At 38.9% G+C, this 14308-nt stretch overlaps 2 protein-coding genes and 1 pseudogene across 2 annotated transcripts in view; all 3 read left to right on the top strand.

Moving 5' to 3' along the window:
• Positions 1-14308, top strand: part of ZNF699 (zinc finger protein 699) — a 415566-nt gene that overhangs the window by 95056 nt on the left and 306202 nt on the right. The gene's annotated exons all lie outside the window — the stretch shown is intronic.
• LOC123932422 (protein PIGBOS1-like) lies at positions 1158-1298 on the top strand. The gene has a single exon (XM_045990552.1). The coding sequence runs from the start codon at positions 1158-1160 to the stop codon at positions 1296-1298; it is 141 nt and encodes a 46-aa protein (XP_045846508.1).
• LOC123932401 lies at positions 3635-4568 on the top strand (annotated as a pseudogene).

Genomic DNA, 14308 nt, shown 5'->3' with positions numbered 1-14308 from the left:
TTTTTAAAACACTGTCAGCATTTTTAAATGATTTCTTCAGAGCTTTATTTCTCAATTGACTTTTGGAACATATTTTGACCATAAAAAATTGACATTTTATTTAAATGTGTCTACCTACTTACTTCTGAGTTTCTTGTTATATTTAAGTGGTTTTGCCCAACTGCAATTTTGTGTGTAGTTTTATTGATGTTCTAATATATGCTATGGTTACAGTAATACCAAGGCCATAATCCTCTGAATTTTAGTAAGATCTGAGAGGGGACTGATTTCAGATACTTCCAAACAGATATTCTTTTATGCCAATATTTATTTAGCAATTCAACCTTGTCCAACAAAATAGAAATACAACCTTGCCATATGGTAAATGTCCTTATACAATGAGACCTAATTCCTGACACATATGACCAAAAAAATCGAGGATCTGACATAGGCCAGAACATTCTAGGAATATTGCATGCTATATTCTTCATATATAGGCTTTTTTTCCAATTTAGTTATTAATCCATACTGATATCATTGATGATTGCTATTTTGTATCCCATTTCAGTTCATTTTGGTTTTTCATACAAATTGGCCTAGGACAGGTGTTTTGAAACTATTCATTTTACATTTTAACCTAGTTTTGGTTAACCTAGTTAAACCTAGTTTAACCTAGTTTTTTCATTCTCTAACTTTTTATATTCTTAGGTCTTTTTATATTAAGCACATATATTCACAAAACTTGGTGAAAAAAACAAAAGTGAGCCAGGAAGGTAAAGTCCATGCACTTTTGATTCATGTCTCATAACGGTGAGGACAGCACAATGAAATAAATGTGTGTATGATATGATGCCCATAGACAGAAGATCTGAAGCAAATTATTGAGTACAAAATGATAGAATTGTCATGGTGTGGGCAGGCTTATAGAGCATGGTCTGTGGGCCTCTTTTGCATGTTGGATGAAATCCAGTTTGAGGATTAGAGTGGGCACCTTGGGTTTGTCAAAGGATAGAAAATTACCCAAAGCCCAAGAAGGTCAATAAAAAGATGCCACATAAGACCTCTGAAATTTGTGTCTGCCACTGAGTGCAGCAGATCTGAAGATATTTCCTGGATGTGGACTGTAATTTTTCAAAAGCCATGGTGTGACAAAAGCATTGTGTGGGATTTGTTGAAAAATGTTTGGGAGATTGACTCTTCTGAAACTGCTTTTTACTAGCATCCTTCTAATTGCTGGAAGGATGTATATTAATCAACTAATATTGGAACAATATTACCAAGATCAGATGGAATTAAAAGAAAAGTTGAAATTGGCATAAGAATCAAAAGAGAAGAAAAGTTAATACTACATGGAGATGAACTGTAATTGTTTAAAGATCTATTGAAATTATACATTGATTATAAATAATCTAGTAGATCGGGAACACTGAAAAGAAATTTTTTAAAAAATAAATTAAAAATTAAAAAAATAAATAATCCAGTAGAAATTTTTAAAAAAAGATGCCACACAATGTGTGTTGGAGAGGATGTGGAGAAAGGGGAACCCTCTTACACTGCTGGTGGGAATGCAAGTTAGTGCAGCCACGTTGGAGAACAGTGTGGAGATTCCTGAAGAAATTAAAAATAGAGCTTCCCTATGACCCTGCAATTGCACCGCTGGGTATTTACCCCAAAGATACAGATGGAGTGAAGAGAAGGGCCATCTGTACTCCAATGTTTATTGCAGCAATGGTCACGGTCGCCAAACTGTGGAACGAACCAAGATGCTCCTCAGTGGACGAATGGATAAGGAAGATGTGGTCCATATACATGATGGAGTATTATGCCTCCATCAGAAAGGATAAATACCCAACTTTTGTAGCAACATGGACGGGACTGGAAGAGATTATGCTGAGCGAAATAAGTCAAGCAGAGAGAGTCAAGTATCATATGGTTTCACTTATTTGTGGAGCATAACAAATAACATGGAGGACATGGGGAGATGGAGAGGAGAGGGAGTTGAGGGAAACCGGAAGGGGAGATGAACCATGAGAGACTATGGACTCTGAAAAAAAACCAGAGGGTTTTAAAGGGGCAGGGGGGTGGGAGGTTGAGGAACCAGGTGGTGGGTAATAGGGAGGGCACGTACTACATGGAGCACTGGGTGTGATGCCAAAACAATGAACACTGTTATGCTGTAAGTAAACAAATTTAAAAAAAAAAGATGCCACATAAGAGAAGGGAGAAAGGGACTAACCTCATCTCCTATCAGACCACATATAAAAGAGTCAGGCAAATAATGATGCAGGAGTTACAGGTAAAATAAGTCTTCTATGCTCGATATAAAAATCTCCAACTTTTGTTGTTTTGTATACCTTTCCTTTTGGGAAGTGTTGGTTTATCCCATTGCTAATTTGAGGGGGGTGTACATATATATCACACCCAATTAGAACCACACACTGAGTTTAACAATCTCAACATACTTTTTCTAACATTGTAATAATAGCAGTTTAATGATAAGGAATACAAAAGACCTTCAAAAGCATGAGTAGCGGTCACTCTGTGAAATTGACATTAGCACTGAATAAATTAATGAATTTTATATATACACATATACATAAATATATATTTTTAATATATTATTTATCCATAGGAGGCTTAAGAATTGGCATTTCTGCATTTTGTAGGGGAAAGTCACTGATCTGGCCTACTTGCATTGGATCCATTCCTGGCATAACCAGGATGGTCGGGGCTGAGAAAGGGGAATAACACAACCCAGAAGACCATGGTGTCCTCTGTGTGTATGACTTGTAGAGTGTGAGCAGTCCCCACAAAAGGGTGCCAGGACTCATATCTCCCAAGGTGACACAATACAGGGGCCAGAAATGAATCAAGAGAGGACCCTAAGAAGGAGATCTTGTTCAATTCATCGGATGCCTTTGCAATACGATGAATACAGTGGGAGCAGTGGGAGAGGCAGTGTGGACATGGATATCCCTGTGCCTTGAGGGTTCAGAGGTAGAGAGGCCACTTTCCTCCTCAGCATGTCTGACGACATCTCTCCTCAGTCTCCCTCCTGCTCATTCCCCTTGCAGCACTAACTTTGCTTCTTTGACTTGAACCTTGGAAACAAGTACCTTCTTTGAGGATTTTGCACTGGCCATTCCCTCTGATGGACACACACTTCCCCCATATTCCTTCACCTATCTTACTTGAGATCTATATTCCAGTATCACCTTTGCAGAATGTCTTACATACCTAGGAAAATGGCATGCCCTATTCACTCTATGCCTTACCCCTGCTTTCATTTTCTTCATACCACCTGCCACCATCTGAAATGCTTTTTAACTTTCTTACTTGTTAATGTATTTTTTTTCTCCATCAGTGAATACTAAGGATTTTTATTCTTTACCATCCCATAGTCCTTGCCTAGACAATGCCTAAAATGTGGACAACACCCAAGGTATGTTTGGGGAAAAAGTAAGTAGAACAAAAATTCCAAAACTATGGGGGTAGAGATGTTTCCCTGAAGTGTACCATATCTATGCACAACATATTAAAGTGAATTTCTAGAATATAAAATTTTAAAAGTAACATTTAAAAACTGAGAGTAATACAAGATTGTGTAAAAATTAGTCATGCTATTTGTTTCTGTCCTTGAAGTCACCTCTACCACATGGAACCAGGAAATGAAACACAAATTTCAGAGTTTCACCTTCTGGGCTTATCTGAGGACCCAGAACTGTAGCCCCTCATCTTTGGGCTTTTCCTTTCCATGTACCTGATCACTGTGTTTGGAAACCTGCTCATCATCTTGGCCATCAGTTCAGACTCCCAACTCCACACCCCCATGTACTTTTTCCTTGACAACCTGTCCTTTGTTGACATCTGTTTCACCTCCACCATCATCCCCAAGATGCTGTGGAACATCCAGATACAAAGCAAGGTCATACCCTATGCAGACTACCTCATGCAGATTTATTTTCTCATACTCTTTGCTGTGGCAGACATCTTCCTCCTGAGTGTGATGGCCTATGACTGGTTCGTGGCCATCTGCCAGCCCCTGCACTACACGGTCACCATGAACCCCTGACTCTGTGGCCTGCTGGTTCTGGTGTCCTGGATCATTTCTATCCTGAATTCCTTGTTACATAGTTTAATGATGTTGCAGCTTTCCTTCTGTGAACATTTCCAAATCCCCCACTTCTTTTGTGAACTCAATCAGATGATCCAACTTGCCTGTTCTGACACCTTTCTTAATAACTTGGTGATGTATTTTGCAGCAGTCCTGCTGTGTGGTGGTCCTTTTGCTGGGATCCTTTACTCTTATTCTAAGATTGTTTCTACCATATGTAGAATATCATCAGCCCAAGGCAAGTATAAAGCATTATCCACCCGTGCATCTCACCTCTCTGTTGTCTCCTTATTTTATTGTACAATGCTTGGTGTGTACCTTAGCTCTGCTGCTCCCCAGAGCTCCCACTCAGGTGCAGTGGTCTCCGTGATGTACACCGTGGGTCACACCTATGTTGAACCCCTTCATCTATAGCCTGAGGAACAAAGATATAAAGAGGGCTCTGAAAGCAATCATTGGGGTTCCAGTGATGTAACAGCCAATCATCCTGGGGCTGAGGAAGTGCCCATGATTGCAGGGTTCACAGCCTCAGAGCCAGGAACTGATATTCGTTGATCAGACTTTGGAGGTAGAATTGGCTCCTTCTATTTATTTCCTGGAATTTCCATTTGTTTGAATTAATCTTCTCTGTATATTTAAGTAACTTATTTAAGTAACTCTTTATTATTATTAAGTAACACTTTATTAACCTTCTGCTCTATCTGATATACAGACAGTTTCCCCCTTTGTCCATAATATATTTTTCAACGTTTTTTCCACCCTTGATCAAATATATTTGGAAATTCTCATTTATGTCATAGAGTATCACAGATTTCTTAAGAATACTTTCTCCTTGGGTCACCAGGGTGCCTCAGTCAGTTAAACATCTTCCTTTGGCTCAAGTCATGATCCCAGGGCCCTGGGAATGAGCCCTATGTTGGGCTCCCTGCTTGGTGGGGAGTCTTCTTGTCTCTCTCCCTCTGTCTGCTGCTCCCCCTCCTTGTGCTCACTCGATCTCTCCCTCTCTTTCCCTCTGTCAAATAAATGAATAAAAAAATCTTTAAAAGAATACTTTCTATTTAAAGAACATATATCACCCCAAGTAATTTTCTCTTATTTTAAAAAAGAATAGTCATGAGTCATATTATTCACACAGAAAAAAATACCAGTTTGATAACTATGGTCATTTATATAATCTTATAATAAAGGAAAGTATGAGATCCCAGTTTTTCTCTTTTGTGTATATCAAAACTTTGTATATCACTGCCTCACTGCTCATCCTGACAATGTAGACAAGCTTAGAGTTTGTCCTATAGGTAGTCAGTCACTGAGTTCCTATCTCCTTATTGGGATCATGTTCTCCCACTCAGCTGTGTCCACGGTGCCTACCGCAGTGATGGGCAAAATGAATACCAAGTACATGTCTCCAAGTGGAGTCTACACAGAAACACATATTAGAATAAATAAATTAACTTCATATGGCCTTTGAGTCAGGGAAGATCTTAAACATGATGAAGAAAAATTGAAATTATACTTTGTATTACTAAGCAGATTATTTTATTTTATGCTGCTATAAAACACTCATACTCACCGAAGTATGCAGTTTGGCATCATGTACAAGAATTTGGTTCCCCCTTTGTGGTAAATAATTGGTCGGCATGTTTATGATGTTTTACTGACTCATCTTCCTCTCTCTGCTGCATAGAAATAGGACTATTTTGTCCCTTCTTAATTAAATATCTCCCATCTTCTAAATTTTGTCATAACCATAAAAGGGGAAATGATTGAATAAAATCAATGTCATCCATTATATATCATCCATAAATATCTTTAGGATCAAAGGATGATTCATCAGAGAGACTGAATCCCTGTCCAGTCATGTGATTCAGGTCACAACCTTTGTGCAAAGAGGCATCTCCTTTCACCTTCTCTTGGTTGTCTGGAAGGTACTTTAACAAATTCTGTCTTCATTTCAGCCTCCTGAAATAAATATACAGAAACATTTTGTTGAATCCAAAGGAAACATTCAAGGTTAGGAGTGTGAGTATGTACGTGTGTGTGTGCTTGCATACATCTTTCTCTAAAATAAACACATTCACACAATTTATGTAGACATATAGAGAATTACTTAAATCTCATCTACTGTATTGAAAGAAAATCTAAAAAAGGGAGAGGACACAAATACAAAGAATAAACATTTGAATCAACATAAAATAGGAAGAATGTAGAATTTTGACACAAATATTTAAAGTAGAATGAGTAACCTTAATTTTAATAAGGAATTATTTATCTCAAAATTTCAAGGACCTCAGATTCAAAACCACATTTACATTTATGCAGCGGGAAATCACTGTCCAGGTAATGGGGCAGAATAGCTCCAAACTTAAACTGATTTTCCACTTCCAGTTAAGGTGAAATTTCACTACCAAATGCCTTTACCCAAGAGAAGTTCACTAAATGAGTGGAAAGGCTCAAACTCCATTCCTAGAAAAAATATTTTTCTGATCAAATGTATTCAATTCCTGTTGTAATGAATGACCACATGAGTGGCTTAAAACAATGATTTATCCTGTTTCTAGAAGGTCATAAGCCTGAAATAGATCTCATTGGGCTACAAGTAAGAAGTTTGCAGGGCTGCAATCCTTCTGGACACTCTAGGGGAGAACTGACTCTCTTTCCTATTTCACTTTTCAGTGGCTACCTGCCTTTCTTGTCTTGTGCCTTTCTTCTGTCTTCAAGCCCACAGCACAGAGACAAAATGTCTCTCAGATTCCAATACTTATTCCTCCCTCTTCCACATTTAGAAGACCATTGTGATGACACTAGTCCCATCTGGATATTGCAGGCTAATCTCTTTTTTTAAATTTTTAAAAAAAATTTCTTTTCAGTGTACCAGAATTCATTGTTTATGTACCACACCCAGTGCTCCATGCAATACGTGCCCTCCATAATACCCACACCAGGCCCACCCAGCCTCCCACCCCCACCCCTTCAAAACCCTCAGATTGTTTTTCAGAGTCCATGGTCTCTCATGGTTCTTCTCCCCCTCCAATTTCCACCAACTCCCTTCCCCTCTCCATCTCCCCGTGTCCTCCATGTTATTTCTTATGCTCCACAAACAAGTGAAACCATATGATAATTGACTCTCTCTGCTTGACTTATTATATCCAGATCAGTGATTAGCAGCTTTATTCCAGATACTAGCTGAATTCTCCATGCTTGGTAAACAAATGTTTTCAGCAGTTCTTTGGGTTAGGATGTAGACATTTTTCAGAAGCCCTTATTGTGCCTGTCACAAAGTCTGTTTCAAATATAAATTTTTCTATGCCACCCTTATATAAAGACTTGAGGATCACCTGGGTGGCTAAGACGGTTGAACTTCTGACTATTTCATCTTAGCTTATGATCTTTGGGTCCTGGGATCAAGTCCTGCATCAAACTCTGTCCTCAGAACAGAATCTGCTGAAGATTATCTTCCTCTACCTCTCCCTCTGCTCCTTCCCTGCTGTCTCTCTCTCTCTCTCCCTCTCTCTCTGTAAAATAAATAAAATCTTTTCAGAATTTTAAAAAATTTTGAAAAAGATAAACACTGGGTGTTATTTGGAATTAATGAGTCATTGAACACTACATCAGAAACTAATGATGTACTACTATATGTTGACAGACTGAACTTAATTTAAAAAAAAGACTTGACCAGAGAATTTATCAAAACTCATAGAGTTATCTGAAAACCTTTTCTTTCAAAATTACAAACACTGAAGTTTCCTGGTGGAGAAGACCTAAAACTACCTACACATCACTCTAACTCAGAAACAGAGCCTTTCTCTCAAACTCTGCCCCACAGACCAGGACCTGCAGTATCAACACCACCTGGGAGCTTGTTGAAATGCAGAGTCCCTGGGCCCACCAAACAGGTGATGAATCAGAATTTGCATTTAACTATGAACTTTGGCGATTTCTATGTACAGTGAAGGTAGAGAAATGTTGGTCTAGAATCATAATTCTCACCTTCTCACTGTTGACCCTTGGGGCTGGATAAGTATTTATGCTATCTTGTGGATTATAAATATTCAGCAACATCATTTGAGACATGGTCAAATATCTCCAGGAGCAAAATCATATCGGTTGAGAACCACTGTTGCAGAGTGAGAACTGGAAGCATCCTGACAGAATCCAATCAAGGCTTCTTCCATTACTACATTTATAAATATGATATTGCAATTTATAATAAAAAATATACATTTGGTCTTCATCCCCATTTCTGGCATAGGGCTTCTAAAACTTTGAATTTCCTAAGTAATGAGAGCCATAAAGATGTTTTTCATCAGGTTAATGAGGTGACTTTGGGAAAGTACCTATGGAGAGGGTGCACTTGCCAGGAGGACCAACCATGTGATTAGAGAACTGGAACTTTAGTTCCCATGCCTTGACCTCCTGGGATGGGAAAAGGGCTGGAAATGGAGTCTAACCACAAATGGCCAATAATTTAACCAATTGTGTCTACATCACGAAGCTTCCATAAAGCCCAAAAGAATGATTCAGTGAGCCTTCAGACTGCTGAACACATGGAGAATGGTAGAGTGGTATACCTGGAGAAAGCATGGAAGCTCCATACTCTTTCCCCATACTTTGTCTTATGCATGCCTTCCATCTGGCATCATCCCACCCATGACACCACACATCTCAGGAAGGAAATATTCAAGAGGCATGCATAAACTTGGGCATGCACAAGCTCACCTACTGAGTCCATCATGTGACCACCTAAGGTCAGACCTGAGGTGGGCACTAGGACCCTTGGTATAGAAGTTCTAAAAACAACTATGCCTGACTCAATACTGAACCACAGCCTTAGTACTCAAAGACTGGTCCATAGACCAGGACGGGTGGCATTAGCATCAACTGGGAAACAGTTGCAATTACAGGATCTCTGAGCCTCACCCACATCTTGCCAAATCATATTTGAATCAGCATCCTCAAGTGATTCAAATACACATTAATTTTGGAGAAGTTCTGGTGGAATAGTGTTTCTCAACCTCTCCACTGCTGACGTTTGTGCTAGATCATTTTTTTTGTGGTGGGGGCCATCCTGTGCATTGTAGGATATGGGAAGGCATCACTGGAGTCAACCCACTAGGTGCCACTAGCACCTCCCTAGTTATGACAACCAAGATTTCTCCATATCTTATCAAGGGTTCTCTGGAGGCAAAAATTGCCCCTGCTTGAGGACCACTGACCTAGAGCATGAGAACTGGAAATATCTGGTGGAGTTCCATTCAAAGTTCATCCCTCCTTCAGCTCATAACTCTGGGAAGTTCATTTAACTCTTCTGAGCCCTACTTGTACAAGTGTAGGTTAAGATTCATTATATTATAGACATTACAGAGTGAACTTCTGTAAAAATGAAATAAAACAATCCACATAGGAGTCCAAGCTCAGTGTAAGGTGTGTGAAAAGATCTAAATATCTCATAGTTAACATTTTTTAAATGAAGCACTAAATGGCAGCTCTAAATTTCTCTTATTAGCATGATACATGATTAGTGAAACATCTCAAAGAAAAGGGTATACTACCATCTGTTTATTGCAAACTAATGTACCCCTCTCTCTTGTTGAAGAGGGAAATAGCAATTTTCTAGAGATATCAGGAGATCTTCTCTGCCATAAGACAATTCTTCAAAGGTCCATGAAACATGGTGAAGCAGGTTCAGTCTTAGATTTGGAGAAAATATGAACTCAAAATTGGGGTAAGATTCAAGAAGATTAGTGTTCTGTAAGGCAGGCAAAATCTTGGAGAAGAAATGAGAAAAACTGGATTCACCTGACTTCTAATCTTGTCTCTTAGGAACAGAGAATTGGCAGGAAAAAATTTCCTTTCCATCCAAACCAGTAGCCCATGGGGAAATAATATGCTCCGATGTGGTAGTAACAATGGAAGCAGTGCCTAATGAGCAGACACAGGGAGCTGTAAATATCTCCTCTGCTGCAGTCCCTTACCATAGTTACATCCTTGTGTGGGACAAGACATGGTTGGTAATCTTGGGTTCCTAACTAGGGTTGGAGAACCCATGCTTCACTCCTTCCTGCTGTCCTGTCTGTGAATAGAGCTTTGTTCTCCATCATCAACCATCCAGGGACAAATTTGGACCTCCACACATAGACTTCCATCCGGCAGACACCATCCAGGTGAGTCTCAGAGCTCAGCAGGTATTTCAGGAAAAGGTCAGAGAGAGCAGAACTGGAAACCTTTACCTGAGGTCACCTGAGAGCTTAACTGGCTTATCCCAGAGTCAAGAGCGGATTGCATGTTTGTTTGCTGAGTTGACTACAAAGTTTAAAAATAAGTTTTTAATATATTTTTAAAAGATGTGTTCCTTGGACTCAGAAAAACAGGGACCATTGTTGATAATACGTGGTGGGAAGTCCAGTTGGATGAGACAGTGGTAAGAATGGTAAGTATAAATGGCTTCCAGTGAAATTAGAACATATTTAAGGTGTTTTGCAGTTAAGGGGAGTAGGGAAACAGAGTTTTAGGCTTGGAGGCATGAGCAATCAAGGGAGAGAATTTGTTAAAAATTTTCAAATGGGGTGTATTTAGTTTGTTCTATACTTATTAGAAGGATCCAGGCAGTGTTTTTGTCAAGTGTGGTCTCAACAGGAAGACAATTCATGAACTTTGCATCAAAAGATAATTTTTTATTCAACAGTGCTAAAAATAGGACTTCTTTTCATATTCTTATAAATATGAAGCTCACCTGTTGCTTACAATTTTTTTAATTTTGTATTTTCCAAGTTTGCATATTGTACACTTTGGGGGGATATGCTTAGTTATGCTATGTGTGATTTTTCTGGAGGCTGGTAACTTTGCCTGCAATACATTTTCTTTTTTTTTTTTTTAGATTTTATTTATTTATTTGACAGAGAGATCACAAGTAGATAGAAAGGCAACAGAGAGAGAGAGAGAGAGAGGGAAGCAGGCTCCCTGCTGAGCAGAGAGCCTGATGTGGGACTCGATCCCAGGACCCTGAGATCATGACCTGAGCCGAAGGCAGCAGCTTAACCCACTGAGCCATGCAGGTGCCCTGCAATACATTTTCTTTAAAAGAATGGGCAGTAACATACATACTTCAAGAATATTTTTCTGTGAAAAAAAAGTTATATAGGTTTTGTTTGCTGTCTTAATCTTGGTTGCATTCTTTGATGTTAACAGATTTTATATAATTGTATCATATAGTTGTATTGAATCATGCAGTATCAAATATTAGATGTGATTTAGTATTGTTAATCAATTTAAAACCATTTTAGTCACTTTTTTTTTCAAAAAATACTGTCAAATATTTGTGGAGCGTAACAAAGAACATGGAGGACATGGGGAGATGGAGAGGAGAAGGGAGTTGTGGGAAATTGGAGGGGGAGATGAACCATGAGAGACTGTGGACTCTGAAAAACAACCTGAGTGTTTTGAAGGGGCGGGGGGGGTGGGAGGTTGGGGAACCAGGTAGAGGGTAATAGAGAGGGCACGTATTGCATGGAGCCCTGGGTGTGTTGCAAAAACAATGAGTACTGTTATGCTGAAAATAAATAAGTAAATAAATTTTTAAAAAACTAAAAAAAATACTGTCAGATGCTGATGTTCAATGTAATTTCTTTGCCTGTTCAGTTACAGAAAGTGGTGCTCAGTTGTAGAATGTATTGTACCTTTTACCACCTGATGTGTACACCCCATGTAACAGAAAAGGGCAAGAATAAAACAGCAATCATACAGGAAAAAAAAAAAAAAGAAAGATCCAGGCCCATGGAGGTAAATACTACCTTGTGACAGCTGACTTTGAGAAATACATTTCACAGTGCCATCTCTCCCGTTGGTATTCACTGGAGGTGGGGGCAGGGTGGGGGGATGTACTTAATGTACATGAGGGGATATTTCAAGGAGCATTACTTGGCAACTATTTTATTGCTAAGGAGGCTGAATATATTTTTTACTTTGTTTTCCCTTTACTTCCCATATGCAAATTGGTTTTACAAGTACATTGCTTTCATGTACTGGGATCTGTGTGTTTTTATTGTGTTGTGATTGCATTCTCTTTTATTTATTTTTTATTATGGTCTGTTAGCCACCATTTGGTACATCATCAATTTTTCTCATTTAGTGCCCTGAATGTGTCTTGCCAGCCCTTTTCTGGCTTGCCAGGTTTCTGTGGACAGGTCTGACATTATTCTGATGGTCCTTCCTCTGTATGTAAGGAATCTCTTCCCCCTAGCTGTCCTTAAGATCTCCTGTCTGAAATTATGATTCATGAATTTCACAATTAAGTGTCTGGAGGTCTTTCTAGAATAATTGATATTGGGGGCAGTCCTTTCTGCCTCTAGAACACAAACACTTGTTCAATTCCCCAGATTAGGGAAATTTTCCTCCAGAATTTCTTCAACTCTATCTTCTAATCTCCTCTCTCCGCCCCATCAGGGGTCCCAATAATTCTTATGTTGGAACCTTTCATGGTGTCATTTATTTCCTTAATTCTGTTTTCATGGCTTCTAAGCTGCTTGTTCCAGGCCTCCTCCTGATCCTTTTACTCTATCAGTTTGTCTTCTAGATCATTAATTCAATTTTCTGCCTCATTTACCCTTGCTGTTAGAGTATTTAGATTAGATTGGACCTCATTGATAGCATTTTTTAGTATGCCATATCAGCCCTCACTTCCACCCTTAGAAATTCTATGTTGCCACTAATGCTTTTCTCCAACATAGCCATTGCCTGGATAACTGTTATCCCGAATTCCCTTATTGACATAATGTTTATGTCCATATCCAGTAGTTCTGTGACAGAGGGCACAGTCTTTGAATTTTTCCTCTGTTGAGTGTTCCTCCTCCTAGTCATTTTGGCGAGAGGTGGTTGAGGGGATGTATAGCTGAATATATCAACCACAATCCAGGCAAGGTGCACCCTGGAAAGTTTTGGAGCAATCAGAAGTCATCACCAAAAGAAAGAAAAAGAGAGAGAGAGAAAGAGGAGAAAAAAGAGAAAACCCAGCCAAAATGAGCCCCAAAAGTAAGATTTATAAGTTACATAAACAAAAACGAGCAAACAAAAAGACCAACAAAAGCAAAAGACAAGGAAAAAAAAAAAAAGAAAACCCAGCCAAAATGAACCTCTAGAATAGGATTTATATAGTACAAAAACAAAAACAAATACACAGAAACACTGACAGAAGAATAAAATGGGAAGGTGGTTATAAACCCTTGATGTGGGCAAGGAAGGTTATTTCAGTTATTCCTGGGTGTATCTTGTTATCTTTGTTAAAGGACTCAACTTTTTGGAGATAAAGGGAAATTAAAACTGGTTTACATATAGGGGTAGTATTGAATTGGGAAAAAGGATTACCTTGAAGCTTATACCTATATGTATATTTTTTTAAAAAAGAAACACAGGTATATGTATGAAAAATGTTCAAGTTAAAAAGTTATTATGGAATATGTTGTATTAAAACCACTAGCTGTAATGGTAAGTAGGTTTAAAAAAATTAAAAGAACAAAAATCATGAGAATGAATTAAAGAAAGAAAGAGAGAGAGAAAGAAAGAAAGAAAGAAAGAAAGAAAGTTAGTTGTATCTATGAAATATAGAGTTTTGGGGGCAATACCAGGAGCTTAATATATTGCTTTCCCCTGATGTTGAGGTTTTACAGTTTTATGGGGACCCTGTGGTGGTTGTCCTCTTGTTGTTTTGGCTTGTCTTCTGGGGGAGGGGCCTGTGGCATTGTTTTTGATGTAGTGTTCCATGATTCATTAGTTGCACATAACACCCAGTGCTCATCACAACACATGCCCTCCTTAATAGCCAACACCCGGCAATCACAGGCCCTCAGCCCCCTCCCTACTGGAACCCTCAGTTTGTTTCTCAGGGTCCATAGTCTCTCATGGTTTGTTTCCCTCTCTGATTCCCCCCTTCAGTTTTCCCTCCCTTCCCGTAAGAATGGTATTTTTTTTTTTACCAAGTTTCCTGTTTTCTACATAATCCTTTTATTGTGCTTAGATGTATTTATGAGATCAAATGAGAGCCTACATATTTTGTGGGACCGATCTGTCAATTGGTCACATCATGTTCCCCTCATTCCTTTTAAACATTGAAATTCTTCTGCATCCTACTGAGGGTTTTAGAGGGGTGGGTTTTGGGAGAATGAGTGAGCCTGGTGGTGGGTATTAAGGAGGAACGTGTTTCATGGAGTACTGGGTGTGGTACAT

Source organism: Meles meles, chromosome 20 (genome assembly GCF_922984935.1).
Source record: "Meles meles chromosome 20, mMelMel3.1 paternal haplotype, whole genome shotgun sequence".
NCBI classification, from domain to species: domain Eukaryota; kingdom Metazoa; phylum Chordata; class Mammalia; order Carnivora; family Mustelidae; genus Meles; species Meles meles.
This window is presented reverse-complemented; position numbering and strand designations above follow the sequence as displayed.

Coding starts and splice junctions, on each gene's coding strand:
- LOC123932422 (XM_045990552.1), top strand. CDS start 1,158: ATGTTTGGGAGATTGACTCTTCTGAAACTGCTTTTTACTAGCATCCTT.